Below are 18,368 nucleotides of genomic sequence, written 5' to 3' on the forward strand. Positions count from 1 at the left end.
TCACAAGCTCAGGAAGAGAACTCCCTCAGCCTCTCTGCCAACTTGATTCCAGCATTTTGTACACCTTGGAAGCGTAAAGAATTTAGCCACATGGCTCAAAACAAAGATTTGCCCATTCCTGCCCCCTACTCACAAATACTGGAAGAGTCTCCAGGGAAATGTCATTTGAACTTTATTCATTCAACAAACACTAAATAAGTACCTATCATGTGTTCACCATATAGAATGGGTGAGAGGTCTGAGAAATACTCTGTGAGGTCCCTCCCAGTTTCAGCTGCTGTTCTCAAATTGGTACACCATGCTTTCCAGTAAGGATCTGTAGACAGCTTGGGGGTCTCCTATTCTTAGATACACCCAACATCCCTTTGCTTCCTTCTGTATCCTTCTGCACAGATGCTGGTATAGGGGTCTTGAGGTATTGATGACTCATTCTCACTGGCTCATACTTTGGGGTCCATGGGAGATACCTTGACATACTAGGTTTGTTGCGGATGTTGCATGTGGATATTTGGTTTCACTCTCTTACTTGCTCTTTTGTTTTTCATGAGAAAGATCCAAAAAGTACACTGCTGCCACTGTTGTTGCCATCTTCCTAAAACCTTGTCAGAACAGAGTTGGACCAAGGTTCTCTAAAACAACAGTCATCTCTAGGAAATAATGACTCATCCCTCTCACTTTTGGGAATCTTTGTTTCCTGGGGCCCTCAGCCCCACCCTGTGCCAGGGTGTGTTGTGGAGGTTAGCAGATGCTGATATGTAGAATTCTAAGGGATAAGATCTAATGACTTAGTCCTCAAGTCTGACCTCTTTGTGAAATGGAAGGAAGGAAGGCATCCCCTAGAATACCTCCTACAGAGAGGACAAAGATTATTGGCAGGAAGTTAGAGTCATGCTAACAAGGAGACTTATCACAGGCTTCAGGGAAGATGTTTCATAGCAGTGCTGTTTTCTCAGAAGGTCCCCTGAGTCACAGAGCTTGGAGTGATAGGCCCACATGGGTGGTCTTCCTAGACAAGCTGCTTTAGGAGTCCGCAGACTGCGTTTTGCTAAGTATTATCTGCAGACTACGTACTCAGAATCACCTGGGATGGGGGCAATCTATGTTTGTCCTTGTGTCCTTTCCAAAATTGTAAATCATGGGGAACTAAAGGAGGTAACTCTCGACTACTGAGAGGGGTCCCACCAGGGCACCCACAAGCACCCCGATGCCCACAGCACACGTATCCCACTCACAAGGTTGACCCAATTTCAGACTTCAGTTTTAATGGTTAAAGCTGCCTGTGGGAGCAGGATGGAGCACTCTCTCACTCCGCCCTCACTTTGCTCCACCTCTCCCTCTTCTTCCACTCCACTCCCGCCTCCCACGCTCTCATGCCCTCCACGCTCCTGCTCCTCCTCCAGGTACAGAACTGGCTCAGGGCTGGCATTCTGCCAGGAGAAAGTGGGCCTCCTTCCACCAGGCCTAGTTCAGTTCGTTTAACTCCAGAGGGCTGGAAGCAGTGAGGCTCTCGGAAGGACCGGGCTCCTGAGCGGCGGGGCCGCCCCTCACGGTCTGGCCCAGGCTGCCCCCGCGGCGGGTGCTGGACGCCTCGGAGCCCGTGCCCTCCAGCAGCTTGGCGACGAAGCCCACGCCCGCCGAGCGTAGCAGGCCGCCGCCGGCGCACGCGTACAGCACGGGGTTCACGCTGCTGCTCAGGAAGGCGAGCGCGATGAGTACGCTGCGGGCCAGTTTCAGCCGCTGCCCCACGAGCCCCGACCCGGAGGCCTGGCCGGCCAGCGCACGGGCAGCCTCGGCCAGGTTCACCACGTGGTAGGGCAGCCAGAAGGCGGCGAAGGCCAGGATGATGAGCACCACCAGGCGACCAGTGCGGCGGCTGCGGCGGAAGCGCCGGGCCTGCAGCCGACGCCCTATGTCGGAGTAGCTGGCCACCACAGCCAGGAAGGGCAGCAGGAAGCCCGTGAGGGCCTCGAAGATTAGATGGAAGGCCTCGTGCTCCTTGCTGGGGTACTTCGGATAGCACAGGCTCATGTTCATTTTCAAGGCCCCTACTGTGCGGTACACGAGGACGGGTGTGGCCAGCAGAAAGGACACCACCCAGATGCCTGCCAGCACCCGCAGGGCCATTGCCTTGGTGCGTAGCTTCTGGGATACAAAGGGGCGGGCCACTGCCAGTGAGCGGTCTAGACTCATGGCTGTGATAAGCAGGACACTGGCGTACATGCTGACTCCACAGACATAGTGGCACAGGCGACAACCAGCCAATCCAAAACTCCAGGTGCCTTGGGCCAGGAAGTGAAGGAAAAAGGGAGCAGTGAGCAATACGGCCAGGTCGGCCAGGGCCAGGTTCAGCACCAACAGGGCAGTGACAGAGCGCGTCTTCATCCTTTTCAAGATGCTCCACACCACAAAGCTGTTGCCGGGAAGCCCCACAGCCAGCGCCACTGACAGCAGGATGATAGCCAACAGAACGATGAACCCTACACCTAGTGAGGGGGATGCTGCAGGAGATGTAGTGTTCATGGCCGTCAGGAGGACCTGGAGAGTGAGGGCGGACAAACGCATGAGAGTAGAGGACCAAGGGTTACCTGACACCATAGACACGCCTAGACTGAGAACTCTAGTCTGTCTCCAGGGTCAGCAGCATCAGAGGTCCCCCTGAAATATACTGCCCCCATCGCTGCAGACTGACATCTTAAAGGGATCTGGTTGAGTACAAAGACTAGTTTCCTAACTGGGTCATGAGGCCCCTTCCTGCCCACAGACCCAATTGCAAAATATACAGTGACCGCAGCAGCAGCAGCAGCAGCAGCAGCATTTTCAGACCTTTTCAGTCTCCTCCCCTTAAGAGACCCTAAAGCCCAGAACCAACCTGAGAGTTCCTACCAATGCTGCACCCCTTGAAAGGCCAGCTTTCTTGCCCCCTGCCAGGCCCTCATCCCCTCAATCCCATTAACTTTCCCAATCACCTGCCTACTGTCCCCAGAGATGCCCAGGGTCAACCAGGAATAACAGGGAGGGGAAGAGTTAGTGGACAAGTGACAAGGACAAAGCCTCCCAACTTTTACACTGGTCAGGCTTTCTTTGGAGATTCCTTTGCACCTTCTTTCATGGCTGCACACCGTCCCACCACCACCACAACCACTGCCGTTCCCAGGATACTTACTTACAAGCTTTGACGGGAACTGGTTTGAAGCTGATGCCAATCCCAGGGTCAGGGCAAGGTGCCGTAGCCTATCCCTGGATCTGTCCCACTGCCAAGGGCCTGGCCCCCGGTCTAGGTGCTGTTTGCTAAGTCAGCCAGAGAGGAAGTACCATAGAGCAGAGGACAGGGAAGACGCATCTTCCTGAGGGTGGGGCTGAAACCCCTACCCACTCCCTTCACTAGGAGGGGGATAGTCTGTGTTCCAGGGCAACCCAGAAGGGTTTCTCTGAGGACTCCTCAGAGGTGGAGCCAGATGAGAAGAGACCAGGAAGGAGCAGTGAGAGGAAAGAGGGGTGTGGGGAGTGAGTAGGCTGGGTGTGGTCTCAAGATGCAGGTCTAGACTGGAGAATTAAATAAAGTAGTGAATGGTATCATATAGGAGAAGGAGGTATGGTAGCTAGAGAAGGGAAATGGGCTCAGATTGAGAGGCTACAGTGCTGATATCTTTGTTTGTTTGTTTGTTTTGCAGTAATAATGTAGTTTGTTTTTTTTTTTTTAATTAATAGGAAGTGTAGGTTGGAGCTGTGACTAGGTCCTGGGTCTGGGTTTGGGTTAGATAACATGATTTAAAGAGGGCATGTCAGTAAATTGCCGAAGGGGGCAGTACTCTGTTCTTGGTTTCAGTTCAAGCTATGATCTAGGTTGTGTGGCCATCTTCCAGCACCCCCTTTCCTCGCCTTACTTAAAGGGATTGGTTCCATTTAGGTCAACCAATTCTCCATTCTCTTTGGTAGAAGCCAAAATCCAAATGGTCTCCTTGGTATCACACAGAATGCCAATTACTTCCCCTTTCCCCAAACCCCTGCCTTGTGCTTGCCCATGTGATTACCTTGCTGAGTCTGGATTTAAGATCTGGGCAAGGGGATTGGCACCATCTCTTTCCTATCTTCCCACAGCCTTCTATCCAGTTCCACTTTAGACACACAGAGAAAGTTGAGGCCGAGCTAGGCAGGCTGAGCATGAGGAGCAGGAGTGGGAGAGCAGGAACAGTGATGCCTCATGACTACCCTGCCAAGATGGGAAACCAGGAATGCAAAAATGGTCACCTTCCCCATTTCCTGCACAGAGGAACATCTCCTTTCCTTGAAGTCTCCTGCAAAAGCTAAGAACTAAAAATTCCTGGTGGGTTGTGGTGGTTCATACTGGTAATCCCAGCACTTTGGGAGGCTGAGGGGAGCGGATCGCTTGATGTCAGTAGTTTGAGACCAGCCTGGCCAACATGGTGAAACCCCGTCTCTACTAAAAATACAAAAGTTAGCTGGGTGTAGTGGTATGTGCCTGTAGTCTCAGCTACTTGGGAGGCTGAGGCAGGAGAATCACATGAACCCAGGTAGTGCAGGCTGCAGTGAGCCGAGATCGTACCACTGCACTCCAGCCTGAGTGACACAGTGAGACTCCATCTCAAAAAAAAAAAAGAAAAAGAAAAGAAGAAACTAAAAATTTCTTCCTTCAATCTGACCATGGGCCTTCCTGCTTCCCTTTCAACTCTCACTTCTCAGGAAAGATGCAAAGTGTAATGGTGGTCACTGAGATCCCTTAACCTTTCCAGAGCCCCCACTTGCTCTGCCTGGAGAAAAGCCAGAGCAGAGTTGACCTCGTAGCTGTCAGGCAGAGGATATGATGAAAAGCAATGGGCAGAAACTGAAGCAAGAACTGAAGTCTGAGTTAAGGAAGGGCTTTCTGACCGCACTGGGTGTCAGAGATGGGGAATATGCAACAAGGGAATTTAGGGAACCTCTGCCCAGGACACAAGGACAGAAAGAATCCCATGAGGCCTGTGTTTGGGGACAGAAGCTCCAGGGTCAACCAGAGGTCCCCTCAGAGAGAAACTGGGTTGTCCTTGCCACCCCTCCCAAGTTGTTTCCCACCCACATCTACCTTGATGGCCTTTCTTCCCCAAACCCAGGACCAGGCACTCTAAGCATACTCCCTGCTGTTCTAGTTCACAGATGCTAGTTAATCCCAGTTTTGGTAGCCCCAGCATGACCCTGGGGACTGGGTTTCTTTTGCTCTGTTTCGACTTCTGTTTGGGAGGCAGGGAGGTATGAGCAGTCACTAAAGTAGAGCCTGGGGTGATGGTCAGGGTAGCCACTTGAGTGGCCAACCATTTCAGTTTGTTGGGAAACCAACAGGGCTGGGACAAGGGATTTTCAGTGCTAAAACTGGGAAAGTCCTGGGCCAACTGGGATGAGCTGGTCACCTTAGTGACCCCAAGTGTGTACTTGTGGATGTCCCCTGAAAAGAATCCCATTCTACATCCCCCAATCAAAGGTGTCAGAATCTAGAACCGTTTTTAGACCTAGATATGGATTCCAAAAGGTGGGGGCAGATAAGTATTGGGGAAGGGGCCAGGAATAGCTAGCAGCATCTTGGAAGGAGCCCAGACTTGGCAAAGAGAAAAAGAATAGGTGGCACTTTTCTGAAAAATTATTCCTGTCCTCTAAATATTCCTGCCATTCCTCATACCCCCTGATGACCAACCTCCAAACTTCCCAGACTGAGTGCCTGCTCCTGGGCTCCTTTTCACGTCAGGTGGCCTTTGCAGGGAGGAACAGATGGTCAGGGAGGAAGGTAAGTCTCAGACTCCCAGGGCCCCTACACCACTGTCCACTCCTTGTGTGCCTCTCTCACACCCACTGGACCAAACACAAGACAGGCAGGAAAACTTTCCTTTCAAACCCCAGATTCAGTTTCCCCTTCAGAGCCATTTCCTCCCCCAGAGGCTTTTATAAGCCTCAGAGAATGGATCCCATTCCTACCCCTCATCCAAGCTCCCATACTTCTCCTTCCATTTTCTCCTTTATTTCCAGAGTGGTTCTATGGATTGGCCTGTGGAACCAGGGCACCTGGACTGAGGAGGGCAGGTCAAGATGCCACTGAAGGCCGGCACTGCCCAGCCCTGGCTTGACCCAGAAGGGAACTAGGTGGCTTCAGTACAACTCAGGCATGAAGAACCACCAGGGGAGGCACACATAAGTCATCATCTAATGGCTTCCCAGTGTATTTCACAATAACAGCTATTGGCAACAAGTAAGCAGTGCTGGCACATGGGTACATGCCAACATGCAAGCATGCAATAGTCCTTAACAGGGACCATCACCACCCTCATAATCCCTCAGTATGGAGAAGCCTGGGCCTGCCTGAGGTGTATAGTAATCCTACCCAGTCAGATCCAAACTCTAATCAAAGAAGGGTCCCCTAATGTTCCAGAACACTGAGCTCCAGAGGGTGAGAGGATGGAAAGGGAGAGGGAAGGGCAGCAGGGTCAAAGGTCCCATTCCGGACCGTCCTTCTCCATCCCACCCCCCGGGTCTCCATTGCCGCGGCCCTGCCCCACCACTTTCAGCTGAGGGGTAGTTCGGAGCTCCATGGTCCCCTCCCTAGAGCGGCCGCCCCCTCGGGCCTCCCCGGAGCCTTCGAAGAGCCGCGTGAGGAAACGGGGACCTGCCCGGGGCAGCAGATCTCCAGCGGTGAAGACGTACAGCACCGGGTTGACGCTAGAACTGAAGAAGGCCAAAGCCGTAGTTCCTGCTCGCGCCGCCTGGCCAGCCCCACCCAGCTTCGCCAAGGTCCCTTCAGGTGGAGCCAGCGCAGCGACTGCCTGCAGAAGGTTGACCGCGTGGTAGGGAGCCCAGAGCAAGCCGAAGGCAAGCACGATGGCGCTCACCAGCCGGCCCACCCGTGCCCCATGCCGCCCGGAGCCCCAGCGGGCGCCCCGCAGCCGCGCCAGCGTCACGCTGTAGCAGCCAAGCATCAGCCCGAAAGGAAGCACGAAGGCGGTCAGAGTCTCCAGGGTCAGGTGGGCGGCGGCGTGGGCCGGCGACGGGTGGCACAGCTGGCATACGCGGTCCCTCCACAGGTGGCGGTAGATGGCGGCCGGAACGGCGAGCAAGAGGGCGGCCAGCCAGACGGCCAGCAGCAGGCGGCGGGCCAGGGCCGGGCTGCGCAGCCTGGGCGCCAGGAAGGGGCGGGTAACCGCGAGGCAGCGCTGCAGGCTGAGCAGGCCGGTGAGCAGCACGCTGGCGTACATGCTGAGCGCGCACACGTAGTACACCGCCTTGCAGCCCGCCTGGCCCAGCGGCCAGGCTTGCCCGGTCAGGAAGGCCACAAAGAGCGGCGTGAGCAGCAGCACCGCGCCGTCGGCCAGCGCCAGATGCAGCACAAGGGTGGCTGCCAGCGGTCGCCCCCGTGCAGGCCGCCAGCCCGCCAAGCTCCACACCACGAAGCCGTTGCCGGGCAGCCCCAGCAGTGCCGCCAGGAGCAGGAAGGCCGTGCCTGTGGCCCGCGAAGTCTTCCAGCTCAGCAGTGTCTCGTTCCCTGGGGGACGGTAGCAGACCGACATCCTTCTGGGCCTACAGGTGGGTGGAAGGCGCCACAGAGAGTGTTCAGGGGTGGGGCAAAACCCCACCTGTGATGTCCGAAGAGAAGGGGCCATGCCTCCTCCTTACTTGCCTGCAGCCTGCCTCTTTTCTGCCTGGGAGTCCTGACTTCCACGAGAACCCAGATCCCACCTCAAACACTACTCCTTCTTGGAACCCAGATCCCCTGCTCCCACTCAGCTGACCTGCCCCACTCCTGGCTCCTTCCCAGAGCTCAGTGGTAAACAGGCATAAAGTCCTCACCCCAGGCTGTCACTATCTCTACCACCACTCCTCTAGTCTGGCCCCTCCTTTGTCCAGCCCCATTCTAGCACATCTGGGCAAAAGTGGATGGTGGGGTATAAAGGGATGTGCGCAGATCTACTTACCAAGGTGGGAGCGAGCACGACTGGGGGCCTGGAGAAGCTGAAAGGTTAAGCAGCAGTGGGCGAGGTGCCTACTCCTGTCCTGTGCCTATCACATTTGCAGCGGGTAAGGCAAGAATGGGGAGGGACAAGATGAGGCTCATCCTGGGCCTCTCCTGGGGCCCCTCCCTCACCCTACTCCTTCCCATCACCAACGTATCCAAGTGTCCAGGCATGTGAGAGCCTGCCTTGCCAGGAAACAGCAGAAGCTGAAGTGGGGCAGTAAGATTCCCTGGCCGTGGAAGGAAATAGGAGGACTCTGCTGAATCCTAACCCTGGTCCTGCTTCTGTTCTCATCCCTCCCCCAGCTCTGGCCCCAATCCTCCCAGCCCACCTTCTGCAGCATGTATGTTGCTTGGCCTCTCTGGTCTGCAGAGAAGGTGACCCAAACAACTCAGTCCCCCATCTGCTCTATCTTTGCCTGTTTTCCAGTCTCCTGGTCTGGCTGAGCCCCTTTTCTTCAGCTTCTGGCCTACCTCCTCCCATCTCTTGCCTAGGGCCCTGCCCCAGTCACTCCACCCTCTGGGCTCTCACCGGGCTGTCAGTGACAGCCTTTCCATGTAAGGCATGCTGCCAGGTTCCAGGAGGAACAGGAGATGCATGGAGGCATAATGGTTAGGGAGTCATGACACACAACCATGAAGAGATCCCATTTCCAGGCTGTACAAGGATACAAGACAAGAAAGGAAAGGATGCAGTAGGGACATACTAAGCAGCAGCCCTCTCTTCTTGGAAAAGTCAAGCAAAACTTGGAAATGAAGAGATTTGACGGGGGCCTGGCAGATGGATAGAACTGGGGGAAGGGAAAAGAAAGGCCTCAGCCCAAGTAACAGCCAGAACTTGAGGTTCCTTGCGCAGGGCACCAGGAGCACTGTCTTAGGTTGGGGCCTCCCAAAGCAGAGCCTGAGCTAAGGGCTTGGGTACCAGTAATCCTGTATTTGGGAGGTTAACTCAGGAAGTGAGGGCATAGGGTAAAACAAGAGGGGAAAGCCATTAAGAGTGTTAAGTCCCTTCAGTAGGCCTTGGAATCTCTGAGAAAAGTACAGATTGCCCAAGACAAAAGACTGGCAGGGTGATCAGTCCAAAGCATTTATTAGGAAAATGTACTTAATGAGTGGGCTACAGCATATCCTTACAACAGACAGTGAGAGAAAGAGTTGTTCTATCTCGATATGTCCAAAACAAGGGGGTCAGGGTATGGAGTTTATGAGGGTTCAAGATATTTGGTTCAGGGCCAGGGCCAGTTTTTTTGTGTTTTGAGCAACAACCTGAATACCTTTTCAAGGCTCTGGCTTGGGCTCAAGCCTCCAGGGGAAATGCAGCTGGCCAGGTCACAGGGCAATCAAGTTACTCTGTGTTTCTTTGTCAGGACACAGAAAAAAAGTGGGGAAGCTGGGGGACCCTATAAGGATCCTGGGCAGGAAAGCAGGGATTGTGTTCATTTGAGGGTTTCACTGTCAGTGAGAGTCTCAGCTTCCATGCAACTGTCCATCACGGCTGCAACTGAAATCAGAGCTGGGACACAGTGCACCAGAAGCTAAATTCTTGATGCCATCAAAGGACATTCCTGCCCCATTCACATCTCCTTCACGTCCATTAGTTGGCAAAAGCAGAAAGGTGAGAGAGAAGATGACCTAAGTGTGACCGAACTCCACAGGCAGTTCTGGAAACCGAAGTCAGAGCAATGAACCAGCCCCTCCTTTGACCAAGGAGGAAGGAGCAGGTAAGCAGGAAAACCGGGGTCCCAGACAGGACCCTAATGATCCTGAATCCATGGATTAGGATCCATCCTCTCCTTACACCCTTCCTGGACACAGTCTCACCTCTCATTTTCCAAAGCCCTGCCATGCTGCCATCCAGCTTCCCCACACTCCACCCGGGGATCCCTTTTCCTAAAGCTGCAGCTTATGGCTACTCCAGTAGGTGGCAGCACACACAGAGCCACTCACATAAAATGCAGCTTCTCAGAGTCTGAGAGCCAGAAACCATCCCCAGAAATTCTCTCATAGAAATAAAAACACACCAGAGGTCACGTTTCATCCTTTTACATGGTTCCCATCTACTCTCACAACACATGTCATCACCAAAGGCAACATACAAGCTCCAATGGCTTTTGCCAGGCAATTCTTCCTCCAGGACCCCATCTGGCCCCTCCCTCATCCCTCCCCTTGGACTTTGCCCTTCTTACTGGTCAGGCAGGGGGGCCAGAGTCCAGGCTTGACTCATTCCCACGTTGCCCTGGGCTGAGATCCCAGGTTTGTAACAGAAAACACCACTAAAGCCCCAGCACAGGAGAGAACCACCCAGCCCAGAAGTTCCAGGGAAGGAACTCTCCCATCCACCATGGAGTACCTCTCAGCTCTGAACCCCAGTGACCTACTCAGGTGACTGCTAACCCTCCGCTCTACCCTCTACCTTTAGGGGATATAAGCAGGGCAACAATACTCCACTCAGCCCCTAGGACACTAACCAGTACCCCTTCCTCTTCTGCTCCCCACTCCATAGTGGGCTTGTCAAGCTCTTGACCCACCCGCCCCCACCTGTACTCCATGGTCTCTCCCTCATCCCTACCATCTATAAACCTAGATCTCTCCCTCCCTAGCCCTCTAGCCACTCTACCCCCATCACGCCCTTTACACTCACTAAGCCCCTCCTTGCCCCTTCTTGACTTTTCTTCTCAACTACCAGGTCAGTATCTAATATAAGCTCGGAGTTTGGACGGAGGGTCTGGACCTCAGCTTCACCACCCCAGCGACCTTTCCGTGTCTGTAATCACAAGCGGACCATCCGGAAAGGCCTGACAGCTGCCACCCGCCAGGAGCTGCTAGCCAAAGTAAGTAGGCCAAGTTCCTTGGTTCCTTTAGCAGGGGTAGCCAAGGGGCTCCACAACATTGGCAACTTGTGATGATGGAGCAGAGAGGGCTGAAGTCACACAGCTGCCTCCTCCCACTGAGAGCTCAGTGGGGTGGGCCTCATGAGTTCCGGTCAGTTTGTTCATTTTCCACCTAGTGAGCTTTTCTATGGGAGCAGGGGTTAGCAGGAAATAGGGAGAGTTGGAGGGATGGAATTCAGAGGCCAGTATGGAAGGCAATTTGTATGACAAATCAAGTTCAAATTCTGATTCTGCCACTTCCTGGCTGTCAAACCTTGGGAAGTTGTTCAACCTATCAAAACCTCAGTTTCTTCATCTATAAAAAGGCAATAATAACACATCACCTCCTAGGGTTGTTGAAAGGAGTAAGAGGATAATGTAGGTAAAGTCCTCATACCCGGCACAGAGTAAGGACTCAAAAAGGTTAAACACTATTACTGAAAACACTTCTGGAGAACTCTGAGGGTGTGGGAAGTGAGGTGCAGCATTGTAGATAAGACAGAAGGGTGGACTTCATGAGAACCTGGCTTGCTTTCCAATTCCAAACCAGGAGTGACTTGGAGGGGAGCAAGGGGAGATGCCAATGACATGGTAGGAGCAAAGAGGAAAAAGCTCAGCCTCTAGCTAGGATCCCCCAAAACCTGAAGAACACGGAGAGCTGCAGCCTTTAGGAGGTATCAAAGTGCCGGAAAGTCAAGGTGGGACATCGACCAATGTCTAGAGCCAACTGATGGATGTTGGGCAGCTAAAGAGGGAAGGGGCATGGGATACCTTCCTTCTTGCTTCTTGCCATTGGGCAGGCATTGGAGACCCTACTGCTGAATGGAGTGCTAACCCTGGTGCTAGAGGAGGATGGAACTGCAGTGGACAGTGAGGACTTCTTCCAGCTGCTGGAGGATGACACGTGCCTGATGGTGTTGGAGTCTGGTCAGAGCTGGAGCCCCGCAAGGGTAAGAGGCCTATATTGGGGCTGCTTCCACTGCCCGTCCTTTAGAGCTTTCCCGGGCTTCCTCTCTAGCTTAACCCTGATCCTGGGGACCAGGTGCAGGGGGAGTTGTAGAATTGTTAAGGATGTCACACAGTGGACAGAAAGCCTAAGCGAGGGAGAGTCTGACACGGTGCCGATGGAGATTAGTGGTGGGTGTCTGGTGTGAGGATATACTGCACTGACAAGGGTGTCCTACAGAGTGGAGTGCTGTCATATGGCCTGGGACGGGAGAGGCCCAAGCACAGCAAGGACATCGCCCGCATCACCTTTGACGTGTACAAGCAAAACCCTCGAGACCTCTTTGGCAGCCTGAATGTCAAAGCCACATTCTACGGGCTCTACTCTATGAGTTGTGACTTTCAAGGACTCGGCCCAAAGAAAGTACTCAGGTCAGAAATCAACATGTCATACTTCCCCATCCCCTACAGTTGGATAGTCCCCATAATTCCTCCTCCTGCACCCACCTACCCCTAGTTAGCTCTTGCTTGTGGAAAATCCTCATCTCCCGGCTTGATGGCTTCCTCCCAGGTTTCCCAAATCATCTGATTTCCTCTTGTCTCTGCCCTTCAGGGAGCTCCTTCGTTGGACCTCCACACTGCTGCAAGGCCTGGGCCATATGTTGCTGGGAATTTCCTCCACCCTTCGTCATGTAGTGGAGGGGGCTGAGCAATGGCAGCAAAAGGGCCGCCTCCATTCCTACTAAGAAGGGGCTCTGAGCTTCTGCCCCCAGAATCATTCCAAGAGACACACTGCAAAGACTATGACAGCATCAAATTTCAGGACCTGCAGACAGTACAGGCTAGATAACTCACCCAATTTCCCCATTGTCCTCTGATCCGCTTGTCAGAGAACCTTTCAGCATAATGCCTCACATCCCAAGTCTATACCTTTACCTGAAGAATGCTGTCCCTTCCTAGCCACCTTTCTGGCCTCCCACTTGCCCTGAAAGGCCACAAGCCTGTCCCCCAGGCATCTTGATCCCAGCCTGATTGCTGCTACATCTAACCCCTACCAATGCCTCCTGTCCCTAAACTCCCCAGCACACTGATGACAGCCCTCTGACTTTACCCTGAGATGTCTTCATATCCTTCACCACAAACTAACAAAAACATTTCCAATAAAAATATAAAATATTTACCACTACGACTTTTGATTCCAATTTAAACCAGGAAAGAGATGGGGTGGATACCCCCTTTTGCCCTCCCCCATCAACACGCAGTCCCAGATCCAAAGCCTCAGTCTTCAAGTATGGAGTTCAATGCCCGCCTCCGCTTGGCCACCGCACCCTGCTGCTGTTCCCAAGCCTCTCGTCGCTTTAAGAAGGTAGTCAAGGCCACATTTCGAGCCACATGGTGGCCGAAAGGGTCTCTTATCAGCTGCTGGTTCTGCTCCCCTGCAAAGGGAACCACTCATGTTTAGTACCACCATGCTCAAAGACAGACTCTACCTGAGGTAAAGGTCCCTCCATTTCCCCCAGACCCTGCCACTGGGGTACAGTGAACACTTCACTTTCCAAAGAACAGAAGTCAGAGGGAGGGGTGAGGGCAGAGGACTGCACAATTAGTCAGCGGGAGGGAAGGGGAAAGCAGACTGCTAAGAACCCATGAGCAAGACCACCCTTTGGAACTAAAAGACTGTTGAATTTCAGTAGACTTCCCAGCCACCCAGTGATCTAGAGTAAGAGAAGGGAAGTCTGGAAACATCAAAGAGAGGGGCTGGTACTCACCCAGCTCAGCAGCAATTTCTTTCCGAGCCCCCAAGGCTGCTCCACTCCAGATGGCATCTAGCACACGGCTGCCATGGCGACTACAGGCCAGAGCCACATATTGTCCCTGTATTGAGACAAGCAAAGTAGGTCTCCCTAGCAAAGTCCACAAAAGTGTATTTTGGGGGCTTGCGGGGAGTGAATTTTCTGAAGAGTTTAGGGGCTGAATTAAAATAGTCTAGTAATTACATAGCCTTTTGGAGTCTGAAGGTACAGTCCTGAGAAAGCTCATATTCTCTAAATGGATGATGGTGGGGAATCAAGGCAGAAGCCAGAAATCTAACCTTTAGGTTCTGCAGCACACGGCGGCGCTGCTTGCGCGTCACAGAAGGGCTGGTCAGGATGGCATCGAGCACATGAGAGCCAGCAGGACTTTGGGCCAGGACCAGAAGTTGTGGTCCCGTCAAGGCACCCAGACTTCGAAGTACAAGACCAGGAGTGGAGAAGTGCAGCAGATGCTGGAGCAGTAGAGACCCAAGGACTGTTACGTCCCCCAAGGCCCTGGCTGCGGCCATTTCCACCTGGGAGCGCAGAGATAGGAAATTAGGAGGCACCAACAAGCCAGGTGGATGAGCCCATCCCCAGAACACTGCCACCTCCACCTGGATGAAGTCACCACTCTCACCTCAGAAGTCAGAGGCTTGCTAAACCCTAGGAGGCCTGGCTCCCAATTAGTCACTGGCTTGGCCTCTCCTCTACCTCACCTGGTGCTCTGCAGGCACTGCCCCCTCCTCCTCCATCAGTCCATAGTACACCTCATACGCCATCAAAGTGGCAAAGAGAGGCACACAGGCCACTTGCCGGGATGAGGGCTCTGCACAGTGGAATGCCTAAAGGAGAAGACAAAGTATGATGAACCTGAGAACTTCTCCATCCCTAACCTCAACTTTAAGGGAACACCTTCAGGAAAGGAAAGAAGCCCCGACTCCACAAGAATGTGAGCTCCATGAGAGCAGGATATCATGCCTTGCTGTATCCCCAGTCTCTATCACATACAGGGATTAATAAACGTTTATCCCTTAAATAAACTTCTCTCTTAGTTCTGGGAGACAATTTTTGTTCCAGGACTGTGAAATAGCATTTGGCCTCAGCCGGGTGCAGTGAGTTGAGATTGCACCATTGCACTCCAGCCTGGGCAACAAGAGCGAAACTCTGTCTCAAAAAAAAAAAAAAAAAAAAAAAAAAAAATTAGCTGGGAGTGGTGGCGGGCACCTACAGGTCTCATTTTCCCCCATTCCTGTGAACTCCTTGGGCACTAGACTTCCTGAGTCCAGAGGTACAACAACTTAAGATTAGATAAGTCCTAACATGTAGAAGTTGGACTGAGGGCATAAACAGATTGTGGGTAATATCCACTCACCTCCAACAAGAGCTGTAGGACCTTGGCTTGGCAGGCCCCAACTCTGCGACAGGCCCCCACCAGGGCAATGACTACCCCTGGGTGGCCCTGGGCCAATACAGCTTCCAGGACAGGGCTTAGCTCCTCAAACACAGGGGACAGCTGATGGGAAACATGGGATGTAACTTTGGCATTCTGGTAATGGTGGACCACATTATTCAGAGAAATTTTCCCAGTGAAAACAACTAAAAATGCTAGATGAAACATAAAAAGCATTGCCAGTATCAGGACTTTTGTTTGGGTAGATAAGGCCCAGGACAAGGGGGCAGTCTTAGAGGTGCCACCTCACAGGAAGGAACTTTAAGTGGCTCTTCCCTATGTGTAAGGGAGAACTAGAGGCAAGGGGGGACTAAAATTAAACCTGCCCTTCCACTCTAACACCCAATGCATGAAACCACAGGGAAGCCCACCTTAGTCCTAAGCAGCAAAGGAAAAGAGCAGCTATGGCAACAGCTCTAGCACTCATGTGGGCTTAGAGCCAAGTACCAGAGTCTGGGTGGGCCATGGAACCTCAAGCTGTAAACCTGAATGAAGCCTGTCTCTTGCTGGTCCTCATACCTGAGAGAAGTCAAAACAAATCCTCACTGGAAGATGGGCAAATTTATCCTAAGCTCTGGAAAACCTCAAGGAATAGCTTTTCAAGGGCAATGGCCAGCACAATGTCAAAGATATATAGAGGCAGACAGACCATAAAATAAGGTCCAATGATCAAGAATTAGAAACAGAACCAGCTCAGGTTTCCAACTCACCAGCTCAGGGGTAGTGACTGCATCCAGTAAGCGCTGCAAAGGGAAGTTGGCAATGGGATGTGCAGCCAGGGTCTGCAGCTGCCCCTGCAAGTGCTCCTCAAAGAGGCTCTGGAGCCTTGGGGGCTCCAACACCAGCAGGACCTGCTCCAGGAGTCTGGAGCTCGTCTGATCTCGGAGAAATAGCAGTAGGGGACTGGGGACAAGAAGGGCATCAGGCAGTCTTAACTCTATTTCATGTAAAATACAGTTGCACTACATCACCTCATTCATTTCACACAGCCCCACCAACTTTCAATGATCCTGAGGCCCTGACCATACCTGCCATCTACTGAGGAACTGCGAGTACTCAGGTAGCCAATCACAGCATTGCAGAGATAAGCGCAAAACTCGGGAAGTTTGTGGTGTAAAACCTGTAAAGCCACTTGAAGACAGAAACTGGAGATCTTATCAGTGATAAACACTGTGAAGAGAGGGCAGAAATAAAGCAGCTTTCTCAAACTCCAGACAACCTGCATAACCTCAAACTTTAGGCAACAAGATACAGGGCACTATGGACACAAAGGGACTATACGAAGTGCTTTGAACATCAAACCAGACCAGGTTTGAAAAGAAGAGGAATAACCTGACCAGAGGGCCTTGCTTGGTGGTAAAATCACCTCCAGAAAAGTAGATGGGAGACCCTCCTCCTACTTCCCTCCTTACCTGCAATGTCCTTCAGAAAGGAGGAGGTCAGGTCCTGAAGGCGATTTAAAAAGGTTTCAGGGACTTCAAAATCAGCTGGCTTACATTCCCGAGCTGAGGCCTTCTGTGCTTCTGAAGGAAGATTAAGAACATGTGCAGTGGGGAGATCACAAACTGTCACCCAGGAGAGAAAAATTCCATAGATGGACAAGGATTCCACTTGGAGATGCAGAACAGATGTAGTACAACTGAATCTCTCTTCTGTATGACAGAACTGAGACTACATTTCTGTCTTAATTTTTCTAAGAAACTTCAACCAGCTTCCCCATGGTCCACAGAAGACAGTTCAACCTCCTCAGTCAGGTAGTCAAGGCATTCCAAAATTAAGCCTCATTTAAACTCGCTAACTTTATTTCCCAGAGTTTTTCAAAATGTGGATCACAGCTCAAGACTGTATCATGAAATCAAGTTACTGGTCTCAACTAGCATTTTTTTTTTTTAATGAAATAGAGCAAAATAAAGTTTTGAAAAAGAAAAAAAATAAAATAATAACAGAGTGGGCTGCATGTAGTAAGGGTATGCTTTCCTGAACTTTTGCTTGAGTCCATTTAAATGTTAAGTCATGCTTAAAAAGAAAAATTTCTCCTCCTGTGTCCATTCTAATAGCCGTCCCCAAAACACAACTGTATATCCCTACCTCTGGGCCTCTGCACACACTAATCTTTGGCTTGCTAAGCCCTGTTCAGATTAGGACAGGTCAAGCTAATACTTCCAGGTCAAGCTCCCCCATGAAGACTTAGTCTTCTGTTTACTGTCTCCTTCTGAACTTTCTAAATTCTTCTTCCCCCTAGGTCCACTTTCCTCTTGTAATACTTACCAGATGATTGGAAACCACGGGGCCTGGCTCTCTCAGACTCCAGAATAGTCCCTCCTAACACCTGAAGCAGAGTTCTGACCACGAAGCTGCCATGTGTGTCTCCACAGTAGAAAAGAAAATCATCACACACCTCAGCGGCTAGTCCCAGGACCAGCTCCTCCAGGGTCTCCGTGGGACCATCCTTCCCATCCTCCCCTTCCTGCTCCTCCTCCTCCTCTGCAGCACTCCCCAGCAATCGAGGGAGCTGTAGCAAAGCACTTTGCAATACATGGACCCCGCATCGGTGACAGGCCACAGTGCGCAAGTTGGAGCGCAGAGCAGCCCATACGCGACAAAGCGGTTTCAAGGGACTGAATCCCAACAGTTCCTGCAGCATCTCACTGCCAGTCCTGTTAGTGGACAAAGCTAGGGCCTGAGTCTCTACTTCCTTCATAATATTGTGCACCATCAGATCTGGAAAAGTGAAGAAAAACACACTTTGAAGAGACTTAGTAGACAATATGGTTATGTACCCTTACTTAACCAAGGGTCGTGGGTGGGAGGCCGAGGAAGAGGACACGGGAATGAAACTAAGTCCCCACGCCCTGCCGACCCCAGAAAGTTTCCTTGCCTGCCCTGGATTTGATGCTCTTGGTCTAAACCCCGAAGTTGCTGCCTACCTCGTTCTTCCCCAGTCTCGGGAGCCTCTTTCAATGCTGACAGCGCCCGGCGGAAATATCCCAGAGCTTCGGGGCTCAGGTGCGGGTGCGAATCTGGAGGCGGCTCCGAGCGCCTATCCGGAGGCGGCCAGGGTTGCCGCTTACTGCCGGGTAAGGGGCGCCCCGACCCCTTGGCCCCGCGTCCCCGTTTGCCACCAGCTGGGAACCGGCGCCCCACCTTGTGTGGAGAGCGCGGACCCAGCCCCATGTGTGTTTCGGAACCTCTCCGGCTGCAAAAGTTTCCTTAGCTGTGGACGAACCTTCAACGTCGCCAAGCGTGTGCCTAGCCCAAACCAAGTTCAGAAACGCGGGCGCGCTCCTGACGCAGCTATTACGTCATAGTTACGCGCGGCC

At 52.4% G+C, this 18,368-nt stretch overlaps 4 protein-coding genes across 7 annotated transcripts; 1 reads left to right on the forward strand and 3 right to left on the reverse strand.

Annotated features, from left to right (window-relative positions):
• Nucleotides 1-149: 149 nt before the first annotated feature.
• Nucleotides 150-6,373, reverse strand: LOC105477868 (leukotriene B4 receptor). Of its 3 annotated transcripts, none has more exons than XM_011734725.3 (2): nt 3,164-6,373; nt 150-2,535 (listed from the first exon to the last, which is right to left on the reverse strand). In XM_011734725.3, exon 2 carries the CDS (start codon nt 2,518-2,520, stop codon nt 1,462-1,464), a length of 1,059 nt encoding a protein of 352 aa, XP_011733027.2. In that variant the 5' UTR covers nt 2,521-2,535; nt 3,164-6,373; the 3' UTR covers nt 150-1,461. The 3 variants fall into 3 exon arrangements, with proteins under 3 accessions (XP_011733027.2, XP_070956492.1, XP_070956493.1); XM_071100391.1 differs by having other exon boundaries at nt 4,032-4,408; XM_071100392.1 differs by having other exon boundaries at nt 3,168-4,123.
• Nucleotides 6,374-6,379: 6 nt separating this feature from the next.
• Nucleotides 6,380-12,422, reverse strand: LOC139355276 (leukotriene B4 receptor 2). Of its 2 annotated transcripts, XM_011734730.3 has the most exons (3): nt 12,314-12,422; nt 7,950-7,986; nt 6,380-7,554 (listed from the first exon to the last, which is right to left on the reverse strand). In XM_011734730.3, the coding sequence occupies exons 1-3, from the start codon at nt 12,345-12,347 to the stop codon at nt 6,468-6,470; spliced, it is 1,158 nt and encodes a 385-aa protein (XP_011733032.2). In that variant the 5' UTR covers nt 12,348-12,422; the 3' UTR covers nt 6,380-6,467. The 2 variants fall into 2 exon arrangements, with proteins under 2 accessions (XP_011733032.2, XP_070956494.1); XM_071100393.1 differs by having other exon boundaries at nt 6,380-8,034.
• LOC105477870 (cell death inducing DFFA like effector b) lies at nt 7,442-12,982 on the forward strand. The gene is made up of 6 exons (XM_011734733.2): nt 7,442-7,560; nt 9,586-10,369; nt 10,674-10,818; nt 11,658-11,807; nt 12,044-12,234; nt 12,416-12,982. The coding sequence occupies exons 2-6, from the start codon at nt 10,329-10,331 to the stop codon at nt 12,546-12,548; spliced, it is 660 nt and encodes a 219-aa protein (XP_011733035.2). The 5' UTR covers nt 7,442-7,560; nt 9,586-10,328; the 3' UTR covers nt 12,549-12,982.
• On the reverse strand, nt 12,957-18,341 carry LOC105477869 (NOP9 nucleolar protein). The gene is made up of 10 exons (XM_011734728.3): nt 17,976-18,341; nt 17,317-17,769; nt 16,461-16,571; nt 16,077-16,218; nt 15,759-15,951; nt 14,971-15,111; nt 14,315-14,440; nt 13,895-14,131; nt 13,572-13,677; nt 12,957-13,238 (listed from the first exon to the last, which is right to left on the reverse strand). Exons 1-10 carry the CDS (start codon nt 18,220-18,222, stop codon nt 13,081-13,083), a joined length of 1,914 nt encoding a protein of 637 aa, XP_011733030.2. The 5' UTR covers nt 18,223-18,341; the 3' UTR covers nt 12,957-13,080.
• Nucleotides 18,342-18,368: the final 27 nt, after the last annotated feature.

This window comes from Macaca nemestrina, chromosome 7 (assembly GCF_043159975.1).
Source record: "Macaca nemestrina isolate mMacNem1 chromosome 7, mMacNem.hap1, whole genome shotgun sequence".
NCBI classification, from domain to species: domain Eukaryota; kingdom Metazoa; phylum Chordata; class Mammalia; order Primates; family Cercopithecidae; genus Macaca; species Macaca nemestrina.